The sequence below is a fragment of the Martes martes genome (genome assembly GCF_963455335.1).
Source record: "Martes martes genome assembly, chromosome: 9".
Classification (NCBI taxonomy): Eukaryota; Metazoa; Chordata; class Mammalia; order Carnivora; family Mustelidae; genus Martes; species Martes martes.
The window spans coordinates 44,933,663-44,950,349 of NC_137896.1; the positions used below are offsets into that span (position 1 = coordinate 44,933,663).

Consider the following 16,687-nt stretch of genomic DNA (forward strand, 5'->3'; position numbering starts at 1 on the left):
GACCCTATACTGAAGAACAACGGATGTCAGGGTGGATATAAAGAAGAAATAAAAGAGCAGAGTGTGCATATATGCGTGTGTTGTGTGTGTGTGTGTGTGTGTGTGTGTGTGTGTTGTGTATTTGTGTGTGTGTGTGTGTGTGTGTGTGTCTGTATGAAGGGATCCCTATGGACTGGAATTAATTAATAACATGTCAGTTTTGCTGAAGATCTTGTTTATCTCGCTCTTCCCTCAAGACCTGCTTCCATTCCCACCTCCTCCATAAATACATGTTGGAATAGCTACCCACAGCAACCATTTCTTCTTTCCCTCCTCTGCAGTCTGCTAGTAAGTTCCGTGTATTTAATTTGTTTGGAGATAACCATGGTCTTCTTTTTCTTGAACTGCTATTCAAATTGCTTGTCACTACTTAATTTTAAATGTGGTCATGCCTCATCTCAACATCTGTAACAAGCTCCTTAAGAGAGCACTGCATCCAGGATCTCTAAGTTCCTTAACCATAGCAGGTGGGCAGTTTGTGTAGGTGTTCTTGATTCATCAAGATTTTCATTTCCTAAAACTGGACTGTGTTAACAACTGGGGGTAAGGAAGAGACAGCCATGCCTTATTATGCTTGTACTTTGGGACTGAGGAGGGAGATTCCGGGGTTTGTGAACCCCTTGGTAATTCATCTCCACTCCTATTTCATGAACAGGCCGTAATTTCTATCACAACGTCAAGACCCTTTTCAGACAGTGTCCCCTCTGAATAAAATTGAAATTGAGCTGATATATTTACCCAATAATTTCATCTCCCACTGATGTGTTTTTCAATCGAGAATTTCAGCCAGGGTAGTCACATTTGTATGCGAAGCCTGCCAACTGTGGCCAGAAACCGGGTCTCTGTTCAAGACACACCTTGACAAGTGGATTAGATGTTCTAGTGAAAGGCAGATAAATGTCACTCATGTCACTATAAATAAAAGTCTGGGCCTGCTTATCAGCTTGTAGGGTTGAGGTCTTACCTTCAACACTTCTGAGAGCTTTACACTTTATTATCCCTTAAACAAGGTCTTTTCCATCCGGCTTCCCCATTTATACCCCCAGAGGGAATTATTACCGTTCAACTCCTTGAAATATGTGCCTTCTGTCAACTCCCTGTCTTTTGCTTTAGGAGACAGTACAACCTGTGGCCTTAAACAGAAATCCCCCAGAATTTTCTCGGATGTCATGTTAGGAAATGAAATGTAGTAGGACCCTTTCATAGTGCTGGATCTAGGACATCTTTCACCTGCATTACAAGTGATTAATGTTCTAGCAGGCTTTGACTATTTGGGGTTACATTTTAGAGCATGGGATTTGTCATCTAAATCCATGTAATAACAAGCAAGGATTTAGAGTCATGGTTTTGGTCAAACCCTGTTCTTGGCAACCTAAGTACATGCAGTCAAAGCTTGCTAAAACATCAGTAGCAGCCTGTACACACTTACACATTTGTAGCACCATTTCCCTGCATTTCTGAGGGATACAAAGCCTACAAGATGCCTTGCAAGATGGGGGGGGGGAGTTCCATGGTTGGAGAAATTTAGAGATGGGGGCATACAAAATGCTTCTAAAAGGGCCACAGAAATGTGGTCCCTTTAGCTCAATTTAACCCAATGCTCCTGAAGTTATTTGACCATGGATCCTTTCTCGCACACTTTGGGGTGCACTACTCATTGTTATACCTCTTTAGTTAACTTAAGGTATGAGTATGTAGTGAGAAGTTTGCAGTTAAATGGTCTTTATGAATAAATTTTGCAATGTGTACATATTCAGGCCTTAAAAACACATCTTTTGATTATCTACATTCCTGTATTGCCTCTTTGTACCTTTATTTCTGAGCTAAATTCTGAAGTTCAATGAAGACAGGACTGCATATAAACAAACATGTTCATGTGTTTGTTCACCAAGGTCATGTTCATTTGTAACTGTGAATTATACTTGGTGATGATGAGTGCAGAATGTTTTAGCTAGCAAGGAGCATTTGAGACAACATCTGAATACATAAAAATCTCAGAAATATGAAAAACAAGCTTTGCATTGATCCAAGAGCACTAACATATAGACTCTATTTCCATTTTATGTTATAAGACACAGATTCTCAAAGTGTTTGGTCTCAGGACTCCTTTACACTCTTAAAAATTATTGAGCACCCCAAGGAGCTTTTGTTTGTGTGCTTTGTATCTATCAATGTTTACCATGTTCCAAATTGACCTTGAGAAAATTCTAAAATACTAATTTATCAGTTCACTTAAAAATAGCAAGAAACTTGTGCCTGTTAACATAGTTTATGGAAATAACTCTATTTCCCCAACAAAAGAAATTTAGTGAGAAGAATGGCATTATTTTACCTTTTTTGTCAACATCTGGCTTCATAGAGGACAACTGGCTTGCCACCACATCTGCTCCTCATATTTAGTCTATTAAGATATCACATCCCGTTGCCTCTGAAAAATTCCACTCTACACTTGGAGAATGAAAGTGAAGAGGGAAAATCACATCGGAATATTATTATGAAAATAGTTTGGACCTCATGGACCCTCCCCCAAAGGGTCTCTGGGACTCTAGGGATCTCTGGACCATGTTTTGAGAACTATTGCTTTCAGAATTCAATTCAATAAACATATTTATTTTGAATCTACTGGATGCCCACCTCAAGGTAAATGGAAAGACACAAACTGGCCTCTAGGGAACTTAGAGTGTCTCTTTCCACACCTCCTTATTTTCAATCAAATCTTACTGTTATTTCAAGACTCAATGTGTTCCACTTCCTCCCTATCACCTGATGACCCTGTAAATAACTAGATCTCTGTCTTTTCTAAATGTCTGCAGCAATTGTTGTCTGTGCAGTTCATTCGGAATTTCAATCATACACTGTGGTATCAGACACTGTTTTTGGTAAAACTGTGACTTATTTTATTATTTCATATTTTTTAAATATTTTACATATTTATTTGAAAAAGAGCATGAGTTGGGGTAGTAGCAGAAGGAGAGGGACAAGCAGACTCAACCCACGTGGGGCTCGATCCCATGACCCTGAAATCATGACCTGAGCCAAAAACAAGAGTCGGATGCTTAATGGACTGAGCTACCCAGGTACCTCTCATTATTTCATATTTTGTGGCTGTATCTTGTCCTTGCTACTGATGGTAGGCTCTTTGAGAAATAATTTATTTTGCTTATGGTGCCCAACATACATAGCAAAGACTGTGGACACTAAATATCTATTTAGCAATTTGATTTGCAACTTTATTAAGGATTGTGACAGAGATAATGCTACATTTTCACCAATCCTGTTTCCTTCTCTTATCCTCAGGCATTCAGGAAGACTATACTTCCTTATCTCCTCTGCAGCTGGGTTGGGACTAAATGACTGGGTTTTGATCAAAGGGACCAAAGTGGAAATAAAAAAGTCACAACCAAGCCTGGCCTTTAAAAATACCCAAGATTGCCCTCCTGCTAGGTCTTTCCTTCGTAGCAATGGTGCTGGTCACATGTCAAGCTGGCGGACTTACAGGAAAAAAGCAGCTGGAGCCCTGAGTCACCATACGGAGGACACCTCTGGGGTGCCGCCCAACCCCACATATGGTAAGCTAATGAGATTTCAGGCATTATTTATTACCGCAGCAGAGCCTAACTTATCCTGATAGATTAAGGAGAATGTGCACTAATGAAATAGGAAAGAGGAATAATGAAATAGAAGATGGAATATCATGTTGGAAGTCAGGGGAGTGCTACGGAAGATAAGAGTGGACAGGAACAAATTTGGGCTCACATTCTGGGAGATATTCATGGAGAAGAGGAAAGAGAATAAGTAGAATTTAAATTGGCAGAAAGGTGGTGGGAAGACTAGCAGCATATACTCAATAAGGTGGGAATGAGTAGGAAATACAAGGGAGAGAGAATGAAGACAGCCTTGACATTAGGAAGTTAACAGTAGATGGGGGATGGGAAAATGAAGCTCTACTAGGTTATTAAATTGTCCAAAATCTTTTAGGTGGAACTCGTGAATAAAATAGGTATCTTCAAAGCAAAAACCCAATGGATAACCATTTAATGACCAAGAGTTGCTGGGTGCTTAGCATGTTTGGGGCTGTGCTCTGAGTATTTTATCACTGAATCTTCACAGAAATCCTGTGAAGTATATAATCCTCATTTTACTGTTGGGAAAATGAAGGTGTAGAAAACAGGCCAATATATTAGTCACGGTTCTCCAGAGAAAAAGAATCAACAGGGTGTGTGTGTGTGTGTGTGTGTGTGTGTGTGAGAGAGAGAGAGAGAGAGAGAGAGAGAGTCAGAGACACAGAGAGAGACAGAGGGAGAAACAGTGAGAGAAAGAGAGATAAGCTTTCAGGAATCTTTTTCTGGCATTGGCTCACACAGTTGTGGAGCTTGGCAAGTCCAAAATCTAATGGGGGAGGCTGGTAGACTGAAGACTTGGGAAAGAGCTGCAGCTCAAGTCCGAAGGCAGTCTGCCTGAAGAATTCTCTCACTCAAATTGAGTCTGTCTTTGTTCTCTTAAGACCTTAAACTGACTAGATGAGGTCCAATCATTGTGGAGAGGAACCTGCTTTACTTGAAGTCTACCCATTTAAATGTTAATCTTGTTTAAAAAAAAAAACAAAACATTTCAACTCTTGCATTCCTCCAGGAGTAAACTGCTGGACAGTAGAGTATGTGTGTCTTCAACTGTAGTCAATCACACGGAATTCTTTTTCCAAGAGATTCTACCAATTTACATTCTTACTATACTTGATATAGTCAGACTTTCTAATTTTTCTTTAAAGATTTCGTTTATTGATTTGAGAGAGAGAGAGAGAATGCAAGAGAGCATGAGATAGGAGAAGGTCAGAGGGAGAAGCAGACTCCTTGTGGAGCCAGGAGCCCGATGTAAGACTCGATCCTAGGACTCCAGGATCATGACCTGAGCAGAAGGCAGTTGCCCAACCAACTGAGCCACCCAGGTGCCCCAGACTTTCTAATTTTTGTCAATCTATTAGATGTATAATGATATCTCACGGGGTTTTAATTTGCAGTTCTCTGATTGAGACTGAGCACTTTTTCATGTATCTTGGCCATTTAGAGTTGCTTTTTGGGAAAGGCTGGGTCAAATCTTTATCTAATTTTTGTGTTGGGTTTTATGCCTCATTCTAATAGATTTGTAAGGGTTCCTTACATATTCTACATGTTAGTGCTTTGTCGGTTATAAGTGTTGCAATGATCTTTCCTAATTTTGTGGTGGGCTTGTCTTCTTATTGTCTTTATCATGTTTTGGTAGAACAGAGTTCTTAACTATAGTGTAGTCAGTTTTATGTCTTTCCCTTTATGGTTACTGTTTTTCATATCTCCACCACCCAGAACATATTGGGGTGCCTGGGTGGCTCTGTGGGTTGGGCCTCTGCCTTCGGCTCAGGTCATGATCTCGGAGTATCTCAATGAAGTTGGAAATAAGTAAGCAAACAAGCAAACAAAGAAACAAACAAAAGCAGAGGGGATACCATCAGGGTATGCTGTCCCCGGGGGAAGATATCCATCACCCCTTCTGATACTGTCTCAAGGGCAGTCCATGCTCAGGTTGTCATGTTCAGAGTCAGCCTTCAGGGATCACCTCCCTCTTACAAAGGGTATAGGAAGCTCGTGCATAGGTGAGCTTGTCCATTTGTTTCTCAACAGATACATGTAAAACTACCAGAACCCTTCTCCTTCTGTCTTCCCCGTGGGGGAGTGAGTTCTGCCCCAAAGCGTCCTTAGTGACAGGTGTAGGTGATTGGCAGGGGGACCATGCCCACCAAATGCATACATGCTCAAATGGCATTTCTCTCTCTCTCTTTTAAGATTTACTTATTTATTTTAGAGAGAGAGCCCACATACAAGTAGTGGTGGGGAGGATAAAGTGAGGGGGGAAGGGCAGAGGGGGAGAGAATCTCAAGCAAACTCCCCACTGAGTGGGGAGCTTGACATGGAGCTCGATCCAGAACTCTGAGATCATGACCTGAGCTGAAACCAAAAGTCAGCCACTTAGCATACTGGGCCACCAGGGCGCCCCAGTGGCATTTCTATCATGTGCCTTCTATAGCTTCAACTGCAGCTTTCCGTTCAGATGTTCTTTTTTGTATCTTAATTCTGATTTGGCTCCAGCCCTCTGAGTCTTAGCTAAAGAGTTAAACTGGATTTTTAACGTTGCTGAAGATGCCTGATTTCACCCTGTTGGGGGATGACTCAACTGGTTAAACATTTGGAGTTCTAAGGTTGAGAAACGGAACAATACTAACTCAAGGACATCCTGGGGTATAATTTCAGACAACTGAATCATTCAGGAGAGGCGATCTTTTTAGGATTGTCATGAATCTTGCCCCTCCACAGGCAATATAAAATAGCTGACCATGAGAATCTGTTGCCCACGTGAGATGTGGCTTTTCCCACAACTCATCTTCAGGGTCTATGTGTAACAATTCACTTGGCAGCCAATAACCCATTGCAACTAAAAGCATTATTGCTTTAACCCCTAATGATAAGAAGAAGAAAACTCACCTGTGCTCTTACTAAATGCCAGACTCTGTACTAAGTCTTTACATGCACTGTCTCAATCATCATAATGCATTTGTTCTCATTTAAAAGGCGAAGACACTGAGTACAGAGAGGTTCTGTAGCTTATCCAAGGTCACACAACACTCAAAAGCTGGCTTTAGGGGGCACCTGGGTGTCTCAGTGGGTTAAAGCCTCTGCCTTCGGCTCAGGTCATGATCCCACGGTCTTGAGATCAAGCCCCACATCGGGCTCTCTGCTTAGCGGGGAGCCTGCTTCCTCCTCTCTCTCTGCCTGCCTCTCTGCCTACTTGTGATTGCTGTCGAATAAATAAAATCTTTTTTTAAAAAAGGTTTTCTAGTTTTTCCTTTCATATTTAGGATTATAATCCGACTAGAGTTTTGTTTTGTTTTATTTTAGTTTTGGGTAGATTATCCGATTTCATGTTTTCCATATAAAGAATTACTCTAACATCATTAATTTTAAAGATTTACTTATTTATTTTAGAGAGCAAGAAGTGTGGAGGGGCAGAGGGAGAGAGAGAATCTCCACCAGACTTCCTGCTGAACACAAAGCCTGATGCAGGGCCCAGTCTCACAACCATGAAATCATGACCTGAGCCAAAAATAAAAGTCAGAGGCTTAACTGACTGAGACACCCAGGTGCCCTTCTATCATCACTGTTTTGTTTTTTTTTAAAGATTTATTTATTTTATTTGACAGCCAGAGATCACAAGTAGGCAGAGAGGCAGGCAGAGAGAGAGGAAGGGAAGCAGGCTCCCTGCTGAGCAGAGAGCCCGATGCGGGGCTCGATCCCAGGACCCTGAGATCATGACCTGAGCTGAAGGCAGAAGCTTTAACCTACTGAGCCACCCAGGCGCCCCTATCATCATTGTTTTTAAAAGTATCCTTTCCCCTCTTCTCTCCAATGTAAACTCCGTCATTTTTCAAGTGTTTATACATGTGCAGGTCCATGCATATGCATTTCCAAAAAAACACAATAATAAGTTCATACTTCTCCTAACATGATCCAACTATCAAACCTTACTAACCCTTTAACCAGAAGAGGATGCAAATTCCTTGGATCATGTTTACTCTTCTAGATACTCCATAACTTAAATACTACTATATAAAATTAACAATACTTAAATACTGTGTTATATAGTCAATGCATTTTATGTTACATAAAAAGAAGTGAGAATACAAAGATATTATACACACACAAACACTCATAACAAAATGAGGAAATACAACAATTACAGTTCTCATTTCTGGGTAGTTAGTAGTCATAACTACCCTCTTCCACTACCCGCTCTGTATTTCCTTTGCCTTCGTCAAATACCTCAGTTGGTCTTGGTTCTTTACTTGGTGGGGTAACTAAAACCTTCACTTCTTTTTTTGTTTTTTTTTTCAGAAATTTTATTTATTTTTGAGCTTTTTGTTTTATTTTTTATTAACATACAATATATTATTTGTTTCAGGGGTACAGGTCTGTGATTCATCAGTCTTACACAATACACAGTGCTCACCATAGCACATACCCTCCCCAATGTACATCCCCAAACCACCCCATCCCTACCACCCCTCTCCCCTCCAGCAACCCTCAGTTTGTTTCCTGAGATTGAGTCTCTCTCTTTTTTTTTTTTAATTTGTTTCAGCGTAACAGTATTCATTGTTTTTGCACCACACCCAGTGCTCCATGCAATACATGTCCTCCTTAATACCCACCACCTGGCTCCCCCAACCTTCCACCCCCTGCCCCTTCAAAACCCTCAGGTTGTTTTTCAGTGTCCATAGTCTCTCATGGTTCACCTCCCTTTCCAATTTCCCTCAACTCCCTTCTCCTCTCCATCTCCCCATGTCCTCCATGTTATTTGTTATGTTCCACAAATAAGTGAAACCATATAATTGGCTCTCTCTGCTTGACTTACTTCACTCAGCATAATCTCTTCCAGTCCCATCCATGTTGCTACAAAAGTTGGGTATTCATCCTTTCTGATGGAGGCATAATACTCCATAGTGTATATGGACCACATCTTCCTTATCCATTCGTCCGCTGAAGGGCATCTTGGTTCTTTCCACAGTTTGGCGACTGTGGCCATTGCTGCTATGAACATTGGGGTACAGATGGCCCTTCTTTTCACTACATCTGTATCTTTGGGGTAAATACCCAGTCGTGCAATTGCAGGGTCATAGGGAAGCTCTATTTTTAATTTCTTGAGGAACCTCCACACTGTTCTCCAAAGTGGCTGCACCAACTTGCATTCCCAACCAACAATGTAAGAGGGTTCCCATTTCTCCACATCCTCTCCAACACACGTTGTTTCCTGTCTTGCTAATTTTGGCCATTCTAACTGGTGTAAGGTGGTATCTCAGTGTGGTTTTGATTTGAATCTCCCTGAGGGCTAGTGATGATGAACATTTTTTCATGTGTCTGGTAGCCATTTGTATGTCTTCATTGGAGAAGTGTCTGTTCATATCTTCTGCCCATTTTTTGATATGATCATCTGTTTTGTGTGTGTTGAGTTTGAGAAGTTCTTTATAGATCCTGGATATCAACCTTTTGTCTGTACTGTCATTTGCAAATATCTTCTCCCATTTCGTGGGTTGCCTCTTTGTTTTGTTGACTGTTTCCTTTGCTGTGCAGAAGCTTTTGATCTTGATGAAGTCCCAAAAGTTCATTTTTGCTTTTGTTTCCTTTGCCTTCGGGGACATATCTTGAAAGAAGTTGTTGTGACTGATATTGAAGAGGTTACTGCCTATGTTCTCCTCTAGGATTCTGATGGATTCCTGTCTCACGTTGAGGTCTTTTATCCATTTCGAGTTTATCTTTGTGTACGATGTAAGAGAATGGTCGAGTTTCATTCTTCTACATATAGCTGTCCAATTTTCCCAGCACCATTTATTGAAGACACTGTCTTTTTTCCACTGTACATTTTTTCCTGCTTTGTTGAAGATTATTTGACCATAGATTTGAGGGTCCATATCTGGGCTCTCTACTCTGTTCCACTGGTCTATGTGTCTGTTTTTATGCCAGTACCATGCTGTCTTGGTGATCACAGCTTTGTAGTAAAGCTTGAAATCAGGTAACGCGATGCCGTCAGTTTTATTTTTGTTTTTCAACATTTCCTTAGCAATTCGGTAAAACCTTCACTTCTGAAGGGTCTCGGCCTTTGGCAATCCTGCCTGAGTTGGGTTGTAGTTTTCCATTGACTTTAATTCATAAGGCATGGTGATACTAAGAAATGCCAAAGAGGTCTCCTATAATCTGGGCACACTGTTTTTTTACCTTCACCATGGAGTAGCAGCCCCATTTACCCTGGTAGTCATGGTCCATCACAGTAAGTCCCTTCTTTGCCTCAGTTTAAAATGACCTGGTAGCAGTCTTAACTTATGGTTCAATGGAATCATTACCGTATCCTGGCCAAAGCATTCCTTGCTTTGGAACTAAGACCCATAAGTCAGCAGGGTAAAAGGTCACAAAAACAGTAGGCAAAATTTTTGCTAGTGGGTCACTACGGGTAAGTGAGGATGCCAATCCTATTTCCACCCCTCCATTCCTGGACTACCAAGTCTTGGCTATGGGAGAACTAGCATCATATACTGAATGCTGTTTTAAGGCATATACAGGCTCCTGGAGAACCTTGTCTCAGTCCTGTAAGGTACTGATGGCCACCTGATACTCTAACAGAGTTTCAAAAAGTCATCCCACTGTTCTATCAAGCCAGCTGCCTCAGGATGGTAGAGAGCACAGAAAGTCCAGTGAATTTCATGAGCATGGGCTGCTGCTGCACTTCGTTGACATGAAGTGAGCTTGCACCTGAGGAGAACCATCCATGAACCAGGCCTTAGTTTTCTCTTCTTTTACATTACACCAAGGCAGTTCTAGCGTTTCTAACTCTCTCACAGTGGGCCATCTTTTTATCCATGTTTTAGCCAACCAACCAAACTGTCAGAGTCCTTTTTAACCCCCTGGGCTGCAACATTCAATACAGAATCCCTGCTCAGTGTGCCCATCTCACTAAATGTGGCCTGACCCAACTTTCTTCTACCTTATTTCACACAGTTAATATCCATTCCTACACATACTCTCTGGATTTCTGTCTGTATAAATTAGAAAACTCAAGAAGTTCTTTTGGAAGGTAGTGTACCTCATGAGTCACACTTTGCACCTCACTTTTAGTGGCCTGCTGGGACTTGTGTTTAATTACTGGTTGCTATAGCTAGAATGAATGTTTGTGCTCCCCACAAATTCATATGTTGAAATCCTGACCCCTAAGATGATGGTATTAGGAGATGGGGCATTTGGGAGGTAGCTACTCATGAATGGGATTAGTGCCCTTATAAAAGAGACCTTAAGGAGATCCCTTGCCTCTTCTTCTGTAAAGTGACATTACAGTGAGAAGAGGACTGTCCATGAGGAAGCAGGTCCTCACCAGACACTTGACCTCGCTAGCTCCTTGATCTTGGACTTCCCAACCTCTAGAGCTGTGAGAAATCAATTTCTGGTGTTTATAAACCACCAGTCTACGGCATTTTGTTATGGCGGCCCAAACAGACTAAAACATTGCCTAGAAGCACAGAGGAGTGGTGAGAGTGGGTCCTGAAGAGAATCAGTATTGTCTTTCAGGGCCTCTGACTGAGGGAAGGCCATTACAGTTTCTGCAGGTAACACAGAGTAAATCCTCTCAGGTGGGAATAGAGAGGCTGTTTCTATAGGCAAAGACAAATCAGGGTTAATGGTCTTAAAGCTCCCAACTCCAGGATGCCTGGGTGGCTCAGTCGGTTAGGCTGCTGCTTTCAGCTCAAGTCATGATCCCAGAGTCCAGGGATCGAGTCTCACATCAGGTTCCTTCCTCGCAGGAAGCCTGCTTCTCTCTCTTCCTCTGCCTGCTTGTGCGTGCTCTCTCTCTGATAAATAAGTAAAATCTAAAAAAAAAAAAAAAAAAAAAAAGCTCCCAACTCCATTGGCTTTCTCACATGTCCCCATTCCACTTTCCAGGATCTCATTCTTTCCCAGTCAGTGCCTTTAGGAGGCTGGGAATTCAATGTGTGTTGTAGATCAGTCACTCCCACAATGAGGTTCTGAGTTTGGCTCTCAGCAATTTCAGCCCTGTTGTAGGTGATAAAAGTCTCTTTCAGGGCACATATAGACACTATTATGTCATTTATGTGATGCTTGAGTTGGGAAGTTGAATCTCTGAGCTCATCTTTTTCTTCCCCGACTTTGTTCAGTGATGTTAGGAGAAACCAACTCAAGCACACATTTCAGAACACAGCTCATATGCTCCTCCCACCTTTCAGGTTCCCTCTCCTTTCTACCTTTTATCCTCCTCTTTTCTGCCCCAAATTTCAATTTTTGTACCTCTTTCAGGCAAAGCAAATTTAGCACCCAGTGAATTAGATGTGTACTCCTCAAATGTTGTTACTGGTTTGTTTGTATTGTTTCCTTTGCAAGGGATAGGAACTTAGTCCAAACCAGCTTAGGGCAAAAGGAGAATTTATTGGTTCATGGAATTAAGGGACAGGTTTAGCAACCAAACTGCAGGAAGAGGAATTTAGCTGTACTCAAAAACCACTGGAACCAGGAACTAAAATCTGCTTCTCTCTTCGCAGATGGGCAACAAATCCTATTCTTATCTTTCAGCTTTCAACCATCTGGGAGGGGTGCCTTAGCTTCCTTATGGTTCAAAGTTCAAAAATGCTGGACAAGGACTCTCACTGTCCTAACTTACCCAGCTGTCCTTCCCCCCATATGATGTGTGTGTGTTCATATAAGAACACAGCACCTCCCAAGGAAACCAAATAGGTGAGGAGGAGGAGCTGTTTCCAGGAGAAATGAGGGATTTCACCACAGATAGTAATAATTTCAGCAATCCTTAAGTAAAATATTGGATAACATTTTCTCTAATTTCTGCAACACTTTAAGCAAAATGGCATCAGATCACAGAGGAGGGGGCAATAAATATTGCATGCCAGGTAGCAAGGAGAAATACATTCAGAGAGGCCTCTTGAGGTGAGCCTTTAGGATTGAGTGTGATTTGTCAAGCCAGGAGGGGATTCCAGGGAGAGAGAGAGTTCCAAGCTTGAACAAATGGACATAAATACCTCCTCTTCCAGAACTCTCTTTTTATATTCTGTAAAAATGTATTTGAAGCCACCACAAAACAAAGGATAAAAGTATCCTTTCAGTGCAAAGTTAGAGGATTAAATGATCTTTAGTTGGACTGAAACACAAGCTGTGTGAATAAACAAGTGACTAAATCCCCCTACAACTTGACTTTCTCATCTGCTACATAAAGATGGTAATGGTACCTTAAGGCTCAAGTAACGATTAAATGAGCTAATCCCTCAGCCAATGCTTTCACGCATCGTAAACGCTCAAAAAACCCGCTAGATATCAGCAGTTATACTCATAAACGTAGCTAGAAAAAAAAGGAATTAAATGCTAAATCCCAGCTAGATACCATTTTTAAAGTATTCAGAGTGAACTCGTTATGCAAACCAAACATCGTGAGGTCAAAATATTTTAAATTACTCCTTTTAATACTTCAGGTACGTACAGTGTTACAAAACCAGGAGAAACCAGGAAGCAGAGTTGACGAGTGGGTTTAGATGCTCTGATTTTGTCAACTGAGACCGGTGAGAAACAGGTGATCAAACCCACAAAGAGCTCCCCGAGGACCTGCTGAGCGCCCGGATTGCGCGACCCAGGGGAAGCTACAGCAAAGGCACAGCCTGGGAGCCCAACAACTCAGACGCACAGGAGCGCGGAATCTGCGCCTGGCCCCAGCTACAACGAGCACACCAGGATGGGGGGGGGGGCCCCCCAGCCCTCACCACATCTCCCGCAAAAGAACCCTGCCCCGCCCCCCGGCCTGTCGACGTTCCGGGCGGCGCGGTCGTGACGCCACTTCCTGTCGCCGGCGCGCACGTGGGAGGAAGTGCCGGTGCCCGCGGCCACCGCTCCTGCTTGTCTCTCTGGTTACGTTCGTCCGCCGGCCGGGCCGCTTCCTCCAGCTGGGCAGCAGCAATGGGAGTCCCGGCTTTCTTTCGCTGGCTCAGCCGCAAGTACCCGTCCATCATTGTCAACTGCGTGGAAGAGAAGGTGAGGAGGCGCCTGACGGCCGCCAGGGGCTCAGGCGCGTTTAGGCCGCGGCCCTCGGCGCCCGTCACCTGCCCCCGGGGCACGGTGCTGGGTCCCGCGCCACCCTCTCGGCCCCGCGGACAGGGCGGCCCGACACGTTGTTGGGCGACGGCACCCGGAGTCGGGGCCCGGGAAAGCGGGAGGGGCGGGGCAAGAGCCGAAAGGGGTACGAACTCGCTCGAGGGCTGTTCCTCCCTTGCCCGCTTTTTCCGGGACCGGGAGGCCCCGCCCACGGCTTTGTTTCTTCCCGACCCCGTGCGTTTGGTTTTCCGGAGAGTCTTAGAGCCTGTTGACCCACTCCAGGCGGCTCCACAGAATTAGCTGGTTAGGGCTGCGCAGATGCTGAGCCTGGCCTTTAACAACCTTGTAAAGTAATAACTGGCGGCGAGCTTTTTTTGTTGTTTATTGTCCGTGCCTGAAAGGCTTCGTAGTGCCAGAGGCCATTTGTTGCTAGATTTGTTAGATTCCACGGCGAAAGCGGCTATCCAGGACAAGACAGGACAAGATAGAAGTCTGATAAGTGCCGCTTGTCTAGGTGCTCTACTGTCGGACAGCTTGCTTGTTAAAATTTTCGAAATTCCTGCATGCACTCGAACAGTACACTTTTTGTTGTAGTTTGTTAATACGTTGACTTTTGTCCATTCTTCAGTTCTGTAGTTATCGTTTCTGTGTTACCAGTCCGAGTTCGATTTTGTACTCTTAATTAGAATTTTTGGGTTGGGAAGGTTCGGGGGGGCACATCATGCCTTCCACCCTTTCGTTTTTGAAGGAAGTACCCAGCTGTCACTGTGAAATCTTACTTTTGTTTCTTCCTGGCATCGTGAGATCTTAATTTTTGCTTATTTGCTATCCAAAGGGGGAATCGAAAACCTTGTTTTGATGGTATTCCCAGTATTTTTTTTTTTCTGAAAGAGAAACTGTTAAACTGAATGCTTGTTTCCTTTGTTTTTTAAGACTTTTCTCAAACGTAACGTACATCTCATTCCATTTTTACTTTCTAGTGATAACCAGTTCTAACTCTTTTGGTTCTATTTCTGAGTATCGTGCTTATACCTGATTACTGGTTTTGGATCTAGCTGTGGAATTGCAGCTATGATAGAAGACGGTTTAGTCGCTCTTGCAATCTCCTTCCCCCCTCCAAATAATAGTACATCACTATCTTCATTTCTTTCAACGGTAAGGTTGATAATTTTACTATGCCTTTTTAAAAATTGTATTTCCTACATAAAGTATCCCTTGACTTTTCACTGTCAAAGCTTAGGTATTAGCTTTTCTACTCTGGCTGCTCTTACTCTTCACCTCGGCTTGTCAGTTATACTTTTCCCTTGTTGGTATCCAAAATTAAATTGTCAGGGCATTGGCAATACTGATTTATTTCAAAAGCTAAAAAAATTAGGGGTGCCTGGGTTGCTCAGTCAGTTAGGTATCTGATTTCAACTCCGGTCATGATCTTGCCGCTCAGCCTGGAGTCTGCTTGTCCCTCTGCCCCTCCTTCTGTATCTGTCATTCATTCATTCATTCATTCATTCATTCATAAATACATACATACATACATACCTTGAAAAGCAATGAAAGCTGAAAAAAATCAAATAGTATTGTCAGTTATTGTCACTATGCTGACTCAGGTTATGTGCTACTTTTGTTTTTTCCTTGGTGTTGCTTTTCTCTTTTCCTCTTTACATCATTCCCTATCCAATCTCCCTCTTGTCTCAGATATTCTATCAAGTCCTCTTTCTTCTTGGAGACTGCCTTTTGAGATTTTTTATTTCTATTGCTGTCACACTTCATTATTTAGGCTTTCTGGAAACCTGTTTCTTGAAATTTTTAACAATTCCTTTCTTCAAATTGGAGATACTGTTTTCTGATCATCTTTCTTGGCTTAAATCCTTGGTTTTTATTAGTCAAATTCCTAAAGAAGTGCTATGTGGGATGTTAGTTTTCTGAGTCCGTTGTATCTTTGTACATATGAATGGTCATTAACTAAACATAGTTTTAGCTTGAAAATAAGTTTCCCTCAAAAGTTTGAAAGTATTGTTCTTTTGACTTCTGTTATCCAGTGTTGTTGATGAGAATTGAACATTAATGTGATATATTTATTTAATCAACACACTTATGTAGTGTTTAACATGTATCGAGTGTTGTTCTAGGTACTTTACAGATTAACTTATTAAATCTTCATACTCATATGATTATTACTCATTATTATTATTATTACAGATGAGAAAACTAAAGGACGGAGGGGTTAAGTAATATACTTAAGGTCACTCAGTTAAGTCAGAACCAGTGTCAACCAGGAAGACCGTGCTCTTAATTTATGTGTTCTTCTGCTTTTATTCTCTTGTAATTAGTTTATTTTTATTTCTGAATTTTTAAAAAATATTTTATTTATTTATTTATTTGACAGATCACAGATCACAAGTAGGCAGAGAGGCAGGCAGAGAGAGAAGGGAGGAAGCAGACTCCCTGCTGAGCAGAGAGCCCGATGCGGGGCTCGATCCCAGGACGCTGGGATCATGACCTGAACCGAAGGCAGCAGCCTTAACCCACTGAGCCACCCAGGCACCCCTTCTGAATTTTTTAAAGATCTTTGTATCCTTGGTAGTATAAGCTTTCATGATTATGTACTTAGGTATAGGGGTTTTTTTAAATTTAAATTCATTTGGGTCAGTACTTGGCTGACTCTCTGATTCTGGAAGCTTGTGTTCTTCAGTTCTAGAGAATGTTCTTTGATTTTTTTATTTTCCTGACTTTTTTCCTCTGCCCTCTGAATTCTGGATATTGGGTCTCTGATTTCTTTTTTTTTCGTAACCAATAATGTATTATTTGCTTCAGGGGTACAGGTCTGTGATTCATCAATCTTACAAAATTCATAGCACTCTCCATAGCACATACCCACCTCACTGTCCATAATCCAGGGACCCCATCCCTCATACCTCCCTCCCCTCCAGCAATCCACAGTTTGTTTCCTGAGATTAAGAGTCTCTTATGATTTGCCT

The 16,687-nt window shown here is 42.2% G+C and overlaps 1 protein-coding gene across 2 annotated transcripts in view; it reads left to right on the plus strand.

Moving 5' to 3' along the window:
* Positions 1–13,462: 13,462 nt before the first annotated feature.
* The window catches only part of XRN2 (5'-3' exoribonuclease 2), an 89,179-nt gene continuing 85,954 nt past the window's right edge, over positions 13,463–16,687 (plus strand). For both annotated transcript variants that reach the window (XM_080814769.1, XM_080814770.1), the window contains exon 1: positions 13,463–13,652. In XM_080814769.1, the coding sequence (XP_080670895.1) occupies positions 13,578–13,652 (75 nt within the window). In that variant the 5' untranslated portion in view covers positions 13,463–13,577. The remainder of the gene's footprint in view (positions 13,653–16,687) is intronic.